Raw genomic sequence first — 17267 nt, 5'->3', positions numbered from 1 at the left:
TAGTTAATGCTCTTCAGCTGATTTACTTGGTGTTCATTCATGGACATCTGCCTTTTCTCTTCAAATCACTGGCCATCAACCAGTCCGCGGCCATACATGGGAATAAGTCCCTGGCTTGATCGACCCCAGCAGGAATCGCCACCTCTGAGGGACAAGTTTAGTTTACATTACTTTATTGTCATGTGTAGCAAGGTACAGTGAAAAAGCTTTTTTGTTTTGTTTTTGTTTAGTTTAGAGATACAGCGCGGGAACGGGCCCTTCGGGCCACCAAGGCTGTGCCGACCATAGATACATAGATACATAGAAAATAGGTGCAGGAGTAGACCATTCGGCCCTTCGAGTCTGCACCGCCATTCAATATGATCATGGCTGATCATCCAACTCAGTATCCCGTACCTGCCTTCTCTCCATACCCCCTGATCCCTTTAGCCACAAGGGCCACATCTAACTCCCTCTTAAATATAGCCAATGAACTGGCCTCAACTACCCTCTGTGGCAGAGAGTTCCAGAGATTCACCACTCTCTGTGTGAAAAATGTTTTTCCCATCTCGGTCTTAAAGGATTTCCCCCTTATCCTTAAGCTGTGACCCCTTGTCCTGGACTTCCCCAACATCGGGAACAATCTTCCTGCATCTAGCCTGTCCAACCCCTTAAGAATTTTGTAAGTTTCTATAAAATCCCCCCTCAATCTCTTAAATTCTAGCGAGTATAAGCCGAGTCTATCCAGTCTTTCTTCATATGAAAGTCCTGACATCCCAGGAATCAGTCTGGTGAACCTTCTCTGCACTCCCTCTATGGCAATAATGTCCTTCCTCAGATTTTGAGACCAAAACTGTACGCAATATTCCAGGTGTGGTCTCACCAAGACCCTGTACAACTGCAGTAGAACCTCCCTGCTCCTATACTCAAATCCTTTTGCTATGAATGTTAACATACCATTCGCTTTCTTCACTGCCTGCTGCACCTGCATGCCTACTTTCAATGACTGGTGTACCATGACACCCAGGTCTCGTTGCATCTCCCCTTTTCCTAATCGGCCACCATTTAGATAATAGTCTGCTTTCCTGTTTTTGCCACCAAAGTGGATAACCTCACATTTATCCACATTATACTGCATCTGCCATACATTTGCCCACTCACCCAGCCTATCCAAGTCATCTTGCAGCCTCCTAGCATCCTCCTCACAGCTAACACTGCCCCCCAGCTTAGTGTCATCCGCAAACCTGGGGGGACCAGCGGTTCCCCTCACATTAACACTGCCTTACACACACTGGGGACAATTTACAATTTTACTAAGCCAATTAACCTACTAACCTGTACGTCGTTGGAGCGTGGGAGGAAACCAGAGCTCCTGGGAAAGACCCATGCAGGCCACGGGGAGAACTCTGTACAGACAAGTACCTGTAGTCAGGATCGAACTCGGGTCTCTGGTGCTGTAAGGTGGCTTAAATATCACTGCACCATCGTGCCTCTGTTGCGTGCTATCCAGTCAGCGGAAAGACTATACATGATTACAACCGAACCGTCCACAGTGTACGGAAACAGGATCAAGTGAATAACGTTTGGGAAGTGTTGGAAGAGTGATAGAGGAAAGGTAAGAAAGGGTTAGCAAAATAAAAGAGGAGAGTATGAGGGAAATCTGGTGAGGAAAATACAAACACCATGACATTTTTTTACTTTCTGAGGCAATTGGTGGTCACCGGGCCTTGTTGAAACATAAGAACAACAAAGAGATGTTGCTTTACCTTTATCTGCAGCAGAAATCACACTGCAGCTTATGCGTACTGAAGGTCATCAATAAATGCCTACACTCAATACTGCAGATCTCCTTGTGTTATTCAACAAGGAGTGCATTTTGTGATGTAGTTAGTAGGCCAACATCCTGCATCAGTTCTCTGAACTACACCCTAAGTAAAACCTCAGCCTTACAAATCCAAATTGGGTACAAATTATCAGTTGAATACCAATGTGGAATACAGCTGGTTGATGGCCAGTGATTTGAAGAGGAGAGTGGGGGAGGAAAAGGAGGGGGAATGGGGGAGGAATAGTTGTGGGAATTAAAAGATTGGTCCCTGCCTGCATGAAGCACTCATGCAAACAATACACAACTCAATCGATAGACATTGCAGTCACTGCTTGACAATACATTTCATAGTCACTGCTCAACTGTTTGAAGTGGCCAAACATTCATATATCACACAGGCTCTCGGGAGTTCCAACTGAATAAAATCAAGACCAGGCACGAAGTGGGGATAGACACAAAATGGGGGAGTAACTCAGCGGGTCAGGCAGCATCTCTGGAGAAAAGAAACTGGTGACGTTTCGGGTCGAGACCCTCCTTCAGACTTGGAGGGCTGAAGGGCCTGTTTCTGCGCTGTATCTCTAAACTAAATTCAGTGGGTCAGGCAGTATCTGTGGTGGGAAATGGACAGTTGACATTTCGTGTCAAGATGAAAGGTCTTGACCCGAAACATTGATCTCCACAGATGCTGCCCGACCCACTGAGTCTCTCCAACAATTTACATTTTGCTCAACGGATTGTAAAGGTGAGTACAGCAGCACAGTTCTGATACTCGAACACTGAGTATCACCGGCACATCTAATAAACAGACCGCTCTCGCTGTCATTTTCGGGGGAGTGCAACCTTGGACTTTTTGATCTGGTTGCAAGAGACCTGCATTAAATAAGGTTAGGTGGCCATAAACCAGATGGGTTTACATAGCAAACTAGGTACCAAAAGGTCAGTGAGAGAAAAGTAAGACAACAACAACTAGCATTTACGTGGCACCTTTATCAAAATGGTTCAGTGTGGCCTTGAGCATTTCACCAAGCCACCCTGTGGTAATTTTAGGGATGAAAACTGTGCGCTTGTTAAGTAAGGTTAAACAATAGAAGGATTTATATTGTTTCTGGAACATGCCACCAGAGGAGGTAGTTGAAGCAGATACCTCACCATCAGTTAAAAAATATTTGGACAGGCATATGGATAGGAAAGATTTATAGGGATATGGGCCAAACAGGGGCAAGTGGGACTAGTAGAAATGGGACATCCTGGTCAGCATGGGCTAATTGGGTTGAAGGACTCCATGGCTCTGTTTGCATTTCTGTAAATCCTCCAGGCCTGCAGGTCATCTCAAATAAATTTCCATCCACTGACATTTTTTATGCACTGTTTCAGTGTAAGAAAGGTAAGGTAAGTTTGAAGGTCTGCTTTGAAGAAGAGGGTAGGTTTAAGATGGGAATTCCAAAGCCTGGGACTTTGATGGGTGAGGTCGTGGGCAGCACTGGTGCTGTGATAAAGAGCAATGTTGCTCACGAGGTCAGACCTGGACCTGGAGCGGAACAAATCTCAATCTCCAATTTCAACAGAGCATCGCAGACCCACAGCATTAACTGTTTCTCGTTCCACAGATGCTGCCTGATCTGTTGGGGTTTCCCAGCACTTTCTTTCTGCTTCTATTCCAATCATCTCAGGGTTGTGTGGCCGGAAGAGATTAGACGTAGAGAAGGCTGAGGTCATACATGGACCTGAGGGAAAAAAGGATGATCCTTTTAGAGTTGGACCACAGCTTAATCGGAAGCACATGGTTTAGGCTATTTTAGGGTGCAGCGAGGTGACACGATGGCGCAGCGGTAGGGTTGCTACCTTACAGTGCCAGAGACCCGGGTTTGATTCTGACTATGGGTGTTGTCTGAACGGAGTTTGTATGTTCTCCCTGTGACTGAGTGAGTTTTCTCTGGTGCTCTGACTTCCTACCACATCCCAAAGACGTGCAGGATTGTAGATTAGTTGGCTTCTGAAAATTGTCCCTAGAGTTTAGGATAGAACTAGTGTATGGGGTGATTGTTGGTCAGCGTGGAGTCGATGGGGCAAAGTGCCTGCTTCTACGCTGTATCTCTAAACTAATGTAAACTAGACTGCATTGAAGGGGATCTGGGGATACGGCAACAGAGTTAAAAAAACATTATAATTTAAAAATGTAAAAATAAAGTGCAAGAGTAAAAAGGGACAGCTTTGCTATATATTGCACATACAGATATCTAAAATGTACTTGGAGAGTTCATGTGCTTGCCTTACAGACCAGAATGTAGTAGTGTGGAGCTGCTGTTACGTAGAGCTACCGCTCGTGGGAATAAGCTGTTTTTATGCCTGGACGTGGAGGTTTTGATAGTGTGGAGTCGACTTTCCGAGGAGAGGACTTCAAAGAGCTTGTGGCCAGGGCGAGAGGGGTCAGAGGTGATCTTACCCGCTCAAAGTAAAATTCTGGAAATAGTGAGAAAATAAATGAGGCAGGAGTTGAGTTAGGCGATGATAAGGAGGATGAAGTGAATGATCCTTGTCATAGTATGGAAATATGATCAGATGTAGTAATTATGCCTTGTAATATCCCAGTAATTACTAGCCCCCATGTAATGGCAAATAAATTAGATCAGAGGTGGTAATTACTGATCCAAGTAATGCCATTGTAAGATCTTAGTAATGTGCTGAGAATTATTCATCCGAGTAATGGTGTGGAAATGTGATCAGGTGCTCATATTAGTGTGACGCCGAGATTGAAACCAGACCGATCCAACCTCAGGTAGTTGGCTGGGAGAAGATGGAATCAATGTGAAGGTTCTTTGTGACAGGGACCGAGGAGAATGGCTTAAGTCTCCCAGATGTTTAGTCGGAGGAACTTCCTGCACACCCTTTACCTGATGGCTGACAAGGAGTCTGGCGATTTACAGACATTATAGGGTTGTAACGTGGAGATAGGTTACATGACATCAGGGTATCTTGAAAACAGTTTTCATTTACTATTGTCAATGGGCTAGATGAGGAGATGCCAGCGGACGTGGTTCTGGCATGGGGAAAAGATAATTGCAGAAGATTCCTTGGCTTTTGTAAACAGGAGTCATACACGTTATGTGATCCAAAATCATCTTTAATCAGTATGCAGACTCTAGCAGCACAGTGGATGATTAGTTGTCAGAGCATCCTGACTGCTGCACGAACTGAGCAGTGCTGGAAGGTAGGTGTTAGTATAAATGTTACAGTAAGGTGGGGTTAGTGATGCTAACTTATATATGATTGGTTGACATGCATAAGATTGTGAGGTCTGGGATGGAGAGTTGTGAATCGTTTTCCAGGCCCAGAATTGAGGCCTCCACTGAGAGGTAAGAAGCAATTTTGGTGGGGGTGAGAGGGTCGGGGTATGTGGGGGAGTTGCATTGCAGGGAGGGAGCAGATGGATAGACTAAATGAACTTTCCAGCAGGCTTCTTTTGTTAAGAACACGAGGCCAGGGAAGGTAGGCTGTGTGACAGGTTAAGAAAATTCTGGCAACAGTCATCAAATCAAGCAGCAACTGTGGGAAGAGACAAAGACAAAGTCAATCTTGAGAGTTGTAGAACCACAGCGGTATACAGGACGGAAACGGGCCCTTCAGCCCAACTCGTCCATGCTAACCAAGTTGCCCCCTGCTCCACCACTTCCTCTGGCAGCTCGTTCCATGTCGACACCATCCTCTATGTGAAAAGGTTTGCTCCTTGGGACCTTTTAAACCTGATCCCGTTATAGGAAGGTTATATTGTCTCAGGAGACCTCAACATGGAATGGTCCGAGTTCCTCTGCAATGCTCCAAAAGGGGCTTTGTATGCCGAGTGACCTCATCTGGCACAGTCCTGATGTAGATCGCATCAGGAGCTGCGTGGATGGGTCCAGCGAATCCCTGGAGTGTTGCCGATCGATCTGGGAGTGTTCCTCATCGCATGCCACTGCGGATTTCATTTGTGTAACAGCGTTAACCTGCAACTTAATCACTCAGCAATCGTGCTTTTAACAATCACAAGATATCTTAAACGTGTTTTCCACCAATTCATGTACTTTGGAAGTCTGCCATTTAGATAGTTTGAGATCTGGAATAATGTTTCACAAAAATATTGAAATAAAAATACTTTTCAGTAAAAGATGTGTCAGATTGTCATTTAAAAACATATTGGTTCATGGAAGACCTTTGGAGAAAATCTGCTGACCTTTCCTCATCAGGTCATAATATGATGGTTCACTTTGCTTTTGCACAGCCTGGTTTGCATCAAGCCCCATATCCAATAATTAGAGAGCTTCTTTTCCCGTTCATTACATTGCAACCCAGTCATCAAGGGGACCTCGTGTATCCCTCCACAATATGAGTTCACACTAGCAGGAGAAGAAGAGGCAAAAATGTAACACTATTATTTTGTTTTAAGTTCTCTCCTCGTTATTTCCAGCAATATCGCTTGAGCTGTGCACAAAAGCCTCTGTTGGAAAATCTGACATTAAAACCGGAAAGGTTGCAAAACATATTTTCAAGCATGTTCGCGGGTCTGGAGGGTTTGAGCTACAAGGGGAGGTTGGATAGGCTTGTCTTTGTTCCCCAGACCACTAGTGAGAGGCGACCTTAAACAGGTGTACAAAATCATAAGGATCGGAGATAATGTGAACAGCCACAGTCTTTCCCCCAAGTTAAGGGAGACAAAAACTAGAGGGCATAGGTTTAAGGTGAGAGGGGAAGGACCTAAGGGGCAACTTTATTACACAGAGTGTAGTGCCAACTTGGAATGAGCTGCCGGAGGAAGTAGTAGAGGAAGGTACAATTACAACCTTTAAATGACTCTGAGCTAATGGTCTGGAGGGATATGAGTGGGACTCATTACAAGTGGGACTAGCTCAGTTAAGCAACTTGGTCTGTGTGGACGAGTTGGGCTGAAGGGCCTGTTTCCGTGCTGCATGGCTCTGTGTTTCTGTGATTCTCATGTTTGGCATTTTCCTATTTTTACTTTTTTTTCACCTCTTTTTCTGCTATTCCCTGAGGCAACAATATTAAGTTCCAACCGAGTGTATGTTCTCTGTAGCAAGCTAGAGCCACGTTTTAAAATTGGCAGCGGGATTTAAAAATAATAATGCTTATGGAACAATTCTGTAAAATGCATAACAAAAAAGGTGACTGAGGGTAGAAGCAGAGTTCTGGTTATCCCCAGTTCCTGGCACCTCTAAATATGCTGAGGTTGGTTCTGAAGAAACATAGGAGTCAGCTGTAACATTGCCGCTTTCCTTCATCTTCTGGTGGCCCCAACTACTGCTATGGGGAAGATTAACACAGGGTAGTCACCCAATTACACCTGCTTCATCTGCAATCCCTGGAGGTCCTTGTTGTCAGATGGCACAACACTAATAGACATTACAGTCTGCTCCCTCACCATCCCAGCTGCACAAGTGGTGGCACAGTGGCACAGCAGTAGAGTTGCTGCCTTACAGCCGCAGAGACTTGGGTTCGATCCTAACTACTTGTGCTGCCTGGACGGAGTTCGTACGTTCTCCCTGTGACCGCGTGGGTTCCCCCCCGGGATCCAGTTTCTTCCAACATTCCAAGGACGTACAGGTTAATTGGCTTTGGTAAAAAAATTTAATTGTCCCTGTGCGCAGGATAGTGCTGGTGTATAGGGGTTGTTGGTTGGCGTGGATATGGTGGGCTGAAGGGCTGTTTCTGTGTTGTATCTGTAATCTAAACTAAACTAAACTAAGCCCACTTCTGAACGTGCGCTTGGCATGGTCAATAATTGTACTCTCACATGTCTTGACTTGGATCATCCAAGAGCTAAAACTTGGAGTTATTTAGTCTGAAGCTTAGGGCATCCCTCAAGAGCCAACTCTGTGAGGGCAAGTTGCCTCTCGACTATGAAACGATTTTCTTATTCCCATGCATATGGTTGTCTCTCTTTCCCTTGCCTCCATCCACCTAATGCATCACTTTCCTTGTTGCTTCCCATGATAGAGTGGATGTGGAGAGGATGTCTCCTCTTGTGGGAGAGTCTAGGACAAGAGGCCATAGCCTCAGAATGAAAGGAGGTACATTTAGAAAGGAGATGGGGAGGAATTTATTCAGTCAGAGGGTGGTGAATCTGTAGAATTCATTGCCACAGATAGCTAGGGAGGCCAAGTCAATGGATATTTTCTAAGACGGAGATTTGCAGATTCTTGTTTAGTAAGAGTGTCAGGGGTTATGGGGAGTAGGCAGGAGAATGGGGTTGAGAGGGAAAGATAGATCAGCTATAATTGAATGGCGTAGACTTGATGGGCCGAATGGCCTAATTCAGTTCCAAGAACTTATGAACATAATATGGAAACAGCTTTCTGATAAAATCATTTGAATCCCATAATTTTGCTTGGTAGCTTAACCATTCAATTGAGTTGATGTTGGATGGCATTAATATCCTCTAAAACCAACAGATCTGTTGGAATTGGTTGCTGTGATTCCTGTTATACAACCGTGACTAAACTTCAAAAGCAGAGCAGTGACACATCTGTAACCTCACAGTGCCAGAGATCCTGGCACCATCCTGATCTCTAGTCCTCTGTGTGTGGAGTTTGTACGTTCTCCCTGTGACTGCGTGCGTTTCTTCCAGCTGCTTCAGTTTCCTCCCACATCTCAAAAACGTGCAGGTTATTGGGCTGCTGCAAATTGTCTCTTGCTTGAAAATGAGTGGTGATTTCTGAAAGGAAGTGATGAGAATGTGGGGACGCTAGTAAAATGGGATTATTGCACAATTAGTGTAAATCGGCGATTGATGGTCTGCATGATCACGGTGGGCCGAAGGGCCTGCTTTCATGAAGTACCTCTCTATGATTTTGTACACTGTAGAATCATTTGGTTCTCAAAGAATGCTATATTAATGCAACTCTTTTATTAAAAGGGACAAAATATCGTTGAAGAAATTTATTGCAAGGAATTCAGCGTCCTGATGCTGATGCTAGCCAAGCTTGTCCTGAATTTTGCTTCTTAACGGCATTATCTCTGTTGCAACGCTGTGAGTTTTGCAGTGCCAGAGAAGTAGTTCAAATGAAACCGGCAGCTTTCCACTTCATTTTGCCCATAATGGGAAGAATCGTCTTTGGTTGGAGGCTGTCAGGATCCTTGGAGACCTGCATGAAATCTCTTGCAAAACTGTAGCGGGCGGTGGAGGTGTGCGGAGCCCTGAACTCTCTCTCAGTGGCATCTAACTTTGGTGGGTACAACAGTCAGGTTGTTCCCCACTGCCTTGGACAGCTATGTGGGATAACAAACTTTGCGTTCAATTCTGAGTGGCTCCCATTGGTTTCTCTTCTTCACTGTTAGCAAAGCAGATGTGTTCTCCTGGTAAAAGTGGGCCAGTTGTCCGAGATCTTTGCGCAGTTGACAATTGACTGAGCTTGCCGCTTCTTCTGACTGTTTTCATTTGTTTTTCTGCATTCTATAATGGAAAATGTAGGTCTCTGGAAAGGTAAGGAGGCAACTGAGAGTCTGGCATGCCTTAAGTAACACCAAACGACTCGAATGTCCTTGCAACATTTGTTTAACCCCTCCACTTCATTGAATGAGCTGAATACAAACACTCCATTTCAAAAAACAAAATTCCCACTTTCATGTACCCCCATTGCTGATGTCGTTTCCTACAAACTAACTTGTGATGAGCTTCATTCCTTTTCCAGCCCAAAGGTCCAAAAATGTATCTTGAACCTTGAATTTGTTCCTAATTAGCATCTCTGTTGATGTACGGTGTCACTTGTAAGGTTTGAACACGACAATAACTAACCTAGCAGAATGGAAATGTTGGCGGTTACAATGACCATTCAAATGGCCGTTGAATATCACACATCCACTGTTGTCGGTTTATCCTGGGCTAGAAAAGGATCTTACAAATGTCATTCCCCATTTGATAAATCTTGCTGTTGTTTCCTTGATAGTGCGACATGTCACTCCTTGAGCTGTTCATTCATTCTCATGATTCCTTCCCATGCATAATACATTTTGAATTGGAATTGTAACTAGTTGTTTGTGAATGAAGCGAGGTATGAGATTAATCAGATTAGATGATGTATGATAACCCTCTGCACCAATGATGCCATATAATGCAGCGGACTATGCCTTATTAGTACAACTACCTAGTTCATTCAGAGGGTTGACCCTGGTAATGCATATGGCTGCTAGTACATACATTGACTTTACTGTGCGTGGAGTTCACGTTTTGAGACTTGCACTTCTATTAAATGTCACCCTCCTTTCCAGTGACACGGAGGACCACAAACCGCTCAAAGGAAGCCGGACACCTTCTGACGGGACGGTTAAGAAGGGCGTGAGCGATGACAGCTTGGTTGACTACGGTGAAGGCGGGGAAGGGCAGTTCAATGAAGATGGCTCTTTTATTGGACAGTACAGCGGAAAGAAGGAGAAGGAAACGGTGGAGGGAAACGAGAGCTCCGAAGCCCCGTCCCCAGTCAATGCCATGAACTCCTTTGTCTAACACACGGGGGAGGCCGTGGAATCATCCAACATCCATGCACCAATAAATCGTAGAGTTTATCCATTTTACACTTACCTCCTGAGTTGTCATTACATGCACGTTCAGAAATAAACGAATGATGGGAAGTTGGTGCCTAAAATGTTCAGAGTGTACAGATGAACAAACAAAAAAGGAGGGAAAGCCCAACATGGGTTTTCAGGAACGAAGCTGAAGAGAGAAAGGATTGGAAATTATTGAAAACACTAATCTGGACCAGAAGTTCATCTACTGTGTGTATTAGCATTTCGACTTGGCGCATCATTTGTTGGATTCCACTTCTTTGTGTCCTCTTGGTTTGCGCTAACATAGTGCATGAGAACAAGGTGTATCTCACTGCCGTCTAAGATAGATGAGTGTATGCTGTGATGACAATGGTCTGTACAATATTTGTTTATAAAGTGCACAGTGCAGTGACTGAAAATGAACCTCGTTATGTCGTCAGTGTTCGATTGGTGAGACAATGTTGTGAAGGTGGTAATGACTTTTCTTTGAATGTATAACAACTGTTTGTATCTTTTTTGCAAGGCACCGAAAAAAATGGGAAGGGGGGGGGGGTGGTGGGTTGATGGTATTTGGATCCCAGTTGATGATTTAAAATGGAATGTTTTGGAATGGTAACCAGGCCTCTTGTCTGTATCATAATGTTGTAGTTCCTGTTCTCTCAAGGGAGAAAACAAGAGGGAATACTTTATCCAATGATGAGAGCATTCTTATGACACCACACTGATGGGCACAATTCACACACTATTGATATGAGCACATTAAACCTCTCAAAGCCTTACACGCCTTTCTTTGTAAATTAAACTTGGCCACTTGTTACACAAATAGTTCAATGTTTGGGTGCCAGACACCACAATTCAATATGGCGTTTGCCTGCCATTTCTACTTGTTATTATTGTTAGTTATACTGCCTTCTTAGATCCAAATTGAAATAATTTTTTTTTTTGAAAACTAAAAGTAATGTATTTTGTTCTATCCAAATCCTTTGTGGGGTGATAATTATGAAACACAGGGATTAAATGAATTGGGATTACAAGCTCTTGGTTGCAAGAACGTTGTCTGTTTGCCATTTTCTTTCCTTCATAACTTGCATCAAGTTTAATTAAGCTTTTTGTTGTAGATATTGTGTTGTATTTTGTAAATATACTTTGACTTGTCAACGTTATGGGCTTCTAGGTTGCTCCAGTGCAGCAGCTTGGTTTGCGGTGAAATATCACCAGGCGAGTGCATGGGATTTAGTTGTCAACCTTCCCGTTTTTTCCTGATCTCTCCAATTTTTAAATATTAATCTACTGCGTTAACCCTCTCCTTTTTCAATGAGATAAAAGATCAGCCATGATCTTATTGAATGGTGGAGCAGGTACATGAGTCTGGATGGCTTAATCCATCTTCTATATCTTATGTTCAATGAACCATTCTCTGCCATTTTCACCACCCACAGTGACGTATCACAACCAAACATCTCTTACAGCATTTCAAGGGGATTGGTCCCTCCAAGACACCATGGTCCACATCTCAGACACGCCTAACGTTACTTTATCTTCTCACAGCATCCTTCCTTACGGGTGATGCCACACCTGACACTTTGCCCCCTTATTACCAATTGCCAAATTCTTCTCCCAGCTGAAACAGATATTCATTTGTGATCCTGCATTGTAGTTAGTGCGGCTGCTGTAATGTCTGGAAGATCGAACCCAGTCTGCGGGACTATTTCTTGAAGCACTTTTGTTGAGTCCACAAGTGCAACCCCAGCATCTGATCATCTGTTACTTTAATTCTTTGCCCCCCATTCACGTTCCTGACCTCAGCCTCTGACGTTATCCTAATGAAGCTCCATCCAAGCTTGAAGATCAATAACTCCACTTCCAGTCAAGCACTTTACACCCTTTCAGACTCAACTTCAAATTTCCTGAGGTCATCTGTTGCCAGCCCTGATTTGTTCTGGCCTTTTCTCGCCTCCAGTTTATTCTAGCCCCCCCACCCCTCCCCACCTCTACTTTCAGTGTTCTGACCCGAAACGTCACCTACTCTTTACCTCCAGAGATGCTGCATGACCCTCTTGAGTTACTCCAGCTTTTTGTGTCTATCTTCGGTGTAAATCAGCATCTGCAGTTCCTTCCTATGCATCATATTTACCAATTTTGGTGATATCATTTTATTGACAATAGCAGTTGGGGTATGGCTTTCCATTTACACTTCCATTATAATTCCCTGTCTCATTACCACCCTATGATCACGTCTCCTCCCTTTCACATCACAAATCTTCCCCTCTTCGCCTTTGAAGCCAACAGCAGTCCCTGGCTACTTAATACTTGATTATATCGAACTTCTTCCATTTCGGATGAAGGCTCACCACTTTATAACACAAGCCCTGTTTCTCTCTCCATAAATCCCAACAGGCCTGCTGAACGTTTCTGACATTTTCTCTTTGTATTTAACTTAGTGGTGTGCTGAAGTAATTGCTGGGGAATATCATGGGGATTCCATCAGGAAAGTCTTTTTTTTGATGCTCTACTTTACTTATTATTAAAAAATATGGGTGGATGTGTCTGTGTTATGGGTGGGTGGATCATTTGGAGATTGAAGCCGATGGGAAGATATCTCCAAAATATCTAACAGTTTGCTGAAAAGTTTTATTCTCTCACTGTATTTTTTTTTCTGCTGCTGATTTGTAAAGCTGCAAACTCACTGGCTGTGAAGCAATCTGTTTTTAACTAACCGGGATATCTCACTTCCAAGTTTTCATTCTGCTTCTCCAGGAGCTGCTTACTGTGTGGGAGAGACTAATGTTCACTCCTTATTCGAAATAGCTGCTGCTTGCAAAATGCCTCTTTTTAAAAAAAATGTTTTTGGAGCTATCAATTTTTTTTTCTCCCAGTTTACCTATGGGGCAGGGCGGGCGCCACTAAATAGTTCATGGGACATCTTATTCTCGGTAGATTCAACATGATAATGGGTGTCATTTGAGAGACTTGTTAATGAGGCTGCTGGAACAAAGTTAATTTTGAGTGCTGGTGATGTGGATGTGAGATTTCTCTTTACATGGGAAGGCAGGCAGTCAGGGGGAAAGGCATCTGCTATGTCTGACTACTCTGTCTCGCCGGTAAGAGTTTACTGATTTTGTATTGGAAAAAAGAAGCAAATGGGAAAATAAATGTGCTCTAGACTTTCACTTGTTTGGCTTTTATTTAAAGTTTGTTTTTGAAATGCCTGAGATCTGTGCAGTTCGTTGGAACATAGAACAGCACAGCACAGGAAAAAGCCATTCGGCTCACCATACCGAATGCCCATACTGAACGTGATGCCATTAATATGATCTGCACCTAATCCATATCCATCCATTTGCTGCATTTCCACATTTAAAAAATGCTCTGCACATCTCTGCACATTCGACCTCCTGAAGTGCAACACCTCACACGCTCAGCTAAAACTGCCATTTCTTCACTCATTTTTGCAGTGAATCTGTATCCTGCAGCGTACTTTGACAGTCTTCCTCACTGCCTACAAATCCACCAATTTTGAAGTTATCTGAAAACTTACGAACTAACCCATTGCCATTTTAATCCAGATTTTTCATATATATATATCAACAACAGAGGTCCTGGCACAGAACTCCACTAGGCACAAACTTGCAACCAGAATAACACAGTTCACACATCCCTCTGTCTTCTATGAGTCGTCATCGTCATGGCTATCCCGCGAGGCCGAGGATGATGGTCTACGTTCTGTTGTTTTTATGGATTCTCAGGTGGCTTTAGTGTCCAATCCTGGCTTTGCAGCTCACAGAACGAAGACGCCTGTGCGTGTGTTTGTTTAACATGTACTTGATGTTGCACTCCAAGAAGCACACGGTCCTTCACAAATCAATCAACTAATTCCAATGACAAGGGAACCAAAATGATTGGAGTTGATAGATCTGTTGCAGCCTTCATCCGCCTTTCACAGCCGTTGAATTCAAGATAACTTTATCCGCCTGGTCCGCCGTTGAGGTCTTGTAGGTCTTCTATGAGTAAGCCAGTTCTGAATCCAGACAACCGAATCATCATGGCACCCATGCATCTTAATCTTCTGAATCCGCATATCATGAGGGACTTTATCAAATACCTACTTAAAATCCATGTAGACAACATCGACTGCCCTGTCCTCTTCAATCATCATCGCCACTTCCTCCAAAAAATAAATTGTTTATAAAACAGGGCCTTGTGTGTATAAATCGATGCTGAATGTCCCTAATCAGCCCATTCTCTTCCAAATGAGTAAAAATTATCCCAAAGAATCCTCTCCAATACCTTCCCCACCATTGACGTGAGGCTCACCGGCCTAGAATTTCCTGGATTATGTCTACTTCCCTTCAAGCAAAGGAACAGCATTGGCTATTCTCCATTCCTCTGAGACCTCACTTAGGGCTAGAGAAGATGCAAAGATCTTGGTAATCTCAAAAACCTGGGCTAGATCCTATCCGGACTTGGGGATTTATCACCTCAATGATCTTCAAGAGCCCCAACACCATCTTCTTCTTGATCTCAAACAGCCCTTGCATTTTAGTATTCCCCACACTGATCTCTGTGTCCTCAATGTCCTTGTCCGTGTTGGGTACAAAGTACTTAGTTTAGAAATGCAGTCTGGAATGAAGCCCTTCAGCCCCACCAAGTCCATGCTGACTATCAATCATCTGCTCACACTAGTTTTATTTTATCCCAATTAGTGTGAGCAGGTGATTGATAGCATGGACTTGGTGGGGCTGAAGAGCTTCATTCCAGACTGTATTTACACACAAAGACAAATTTTACCAAGGTCAATTAACCTACAAACCAGCACATCTTTGGTATGTGGGAAGAAACTGGAATACCCAGCGGAAAACCACACGGCCATCGGGAGACCGTGCAAACTCCACAAAGACAGCACCTGAGGTCACGATCGAATCCGTGACTCTGGCGCTGTGAGGCAGCAGCCCTACCAACTGCACCACTCTACCACCTTAGTCATTTAGTACCTTACTTCACTTCCTCAGACTCCAAGCATAAATTCCATCCTGTAAAATCTTTGGGATATCATTGCACTCTGCCAACAATGCATTGGAATCTTGTCCCAGATTAAGTGTTCAAATCTCTAGAAATAAGCTTGGAAACACAACCTTCTCAGAGGATTGGCATTCTGCCAACAGAACCATCTGACAATTAGAAGGGCATGCAACGCCTCTAGTTTCCACGATACACAAGAGCCTGCAGGTGTTGGAATCTGGAACAAAAAATAAATTATTGGAGGAACTCATCAAAGCAAGCAGCACCTCTGGAGGCAATGAATGGTTGAGCTGATGTTTGGCAATGAGAATACTGGTTACATTTACTGCAAGAAAGTAATGGAGAGTAAGGAAAGAAAAATGTTTGTTTATCTAAAACAATGTGGGTGGTACAGTGGTGCAGCGGTAGAGATACCCGGGCAATTCTGTCGACTGGTGCTGTCTGTACGTAGTTTGTATGTTCTCCCCATGACCAAATGGGTTTTCACCGGATGCCCCCGTTTCCTCCCACACTCCAAAGATGCACAGATTTGTAGGTTATTTGGCTTCGGTAAAGATTATAAATTGTCCCTAGTGTGTAGGGTAGTGCTAGTGTACTGGTTGGCTCGGACTCGGTTGGACGAAGGCCTGTTTCCGCACTGTATCTCTAAACTAAACTGCACAACATAAGTAGGGTTTGTGATACAAAGCACTGTGATACAAAGATATGATTGCACATTTTGGCACATGCAGAATCTCAGCTATTGGTTGGGACAATCAAATGTAGTGAGGGAACTGGTTACATGATTGAAGCTTGAGTTATTAGGGACCAGGCTTTTCTGACCTTCACCACTGATTATTCAAATGGTCTTTCATTTACTTTGCATTATAGTGGGGCTTAAAAGCTTTCCTGGAAAATAGCCAAATTCTTGCGATAAGAATCCTGATTCAGACATAGGATGACGCTTTGGGCCTCTTAAATTCTAGGATGCTGTAGGTTGCACAGTTCTTTTGCTACATCCTAACATCAAACTTCTATCAGTCCTTCAAGGCTGCTCTGTCATTCAATAATTTTATACCCAATCCAATTTTGGCCTCAAAACTTTCCACTTTGCCACTCTATCTCCATACCCTTTGATTCCCTAATAGTTCAAATGTCTATCAATCTCCATCTTGAACATATTCAATGACTCCCTTCCACAGCTTTCCGTGACAGAGAATTCCAATGTTTCACTGCCGTTTGAGAGAAGACATTTCTCCTCACATCCAGTTTAAATGGGTGGATCTTATTCTGGAACTATGCCCCAGTTCCCAATACCTGTTCTGGATCTCAACACCAGTCCAGCACAGGTAAACTGACCTCTTCACCATCGAAGGGATCTACAGGAACAAAGAAGGGAAGAGATTGAACTTTTCTTTCACCTTCCATCACAGTGGTGAATGTGGAGGAGTCACTGTGGTGGATGTTTATGTTAAAATAAATGTATTTTGTGTGTTTTGTTGCATTTTATTGGTATGACTGTATGGCAAATCAAATTCCTCGTATGTTGCAAAACATACTTGGCTAATAAAGTATGATTATGATTATGATGTATAGGCACATGGATATGAAGGACATGAAAGTTATGGATCTCATGCAGGAAGAGGAGAATAGTTTAGCCACGTTCAGCACAGACACTGTGTGCCAAAGAGCCTGCACCTGTGCTGTACTGTTCTATGTTCTATCTAATGCCCTGATGCTTTCAGATTAACATTAAAGAACATATCGGGCTTCAATGCCTTGTTCGTTAGCCAGCATTCCTAAAAGTACAGCAATTTCTGATACAGGGTAGCTGACTGGAGTAACAGTGTGGGTACTGTCACAGGATTTGAACCTCCAACCTCTAACATAAACAAACGCATTCTCCTGCCACCACTATGATTAGAATGTG

General features: G+C 43.6%; 1 protein-coding gene across 25 annotated transcripts in view; it reads left to right on the top strand.

Moving 5' to 3' along the window:
* Positions 1-11272, top strand: part of LOC116983831 (neuronal cell adhesion molecule-like) — a 160367-nt gene extending 149095 nt beyond the window's left edge. For 15 of the 25 annotated variants that reach the window (XM_033037689.1, XM_033037687.1, XM_033037685.1 and 12 more), the window contains 2 exons: positions 9267-9278; positions 10064-11272. In XM_033037689.1, the coding sequence (XP_032893580.1) occupies positions 9267-9278; positions 10064-10298 (247 nt within the window). In that variant the 3' untranslated portion in view covers positions 10299-11272. The remainder of the gene's footprint in view (positions 1-9266; positions 9279-10063) is intronic. The other 10 variants (XM_033037702.1, XM_033037696.1, XM_033037700.1 and 7 more) reach the window with 1 other exon arrangement.
* Positions 11273-17267: the final 5995 nt, after the last annotated feature.

Source organism: Amblyraja radiata, chromosome 19 (genome assembly GCF_010909765.2).
Source record: "Amblyraja radiata isolate CabotCenter1 chromosome 19, sAmbRad1.1.pri, whole genome shotgun sequence".
In the NCBI taxonomy this organism is placed as follows: Eukaryota; Metazoa; Chordata; class Chondrichthyes; order Rajiformes; family Rajidae; genus Amblyraja; species Amblyraja radiata.
Note: the sequence above shows the minus strand (reverse complement) of the source record. Positions and strands in the feature narration are given on the sequence as shown.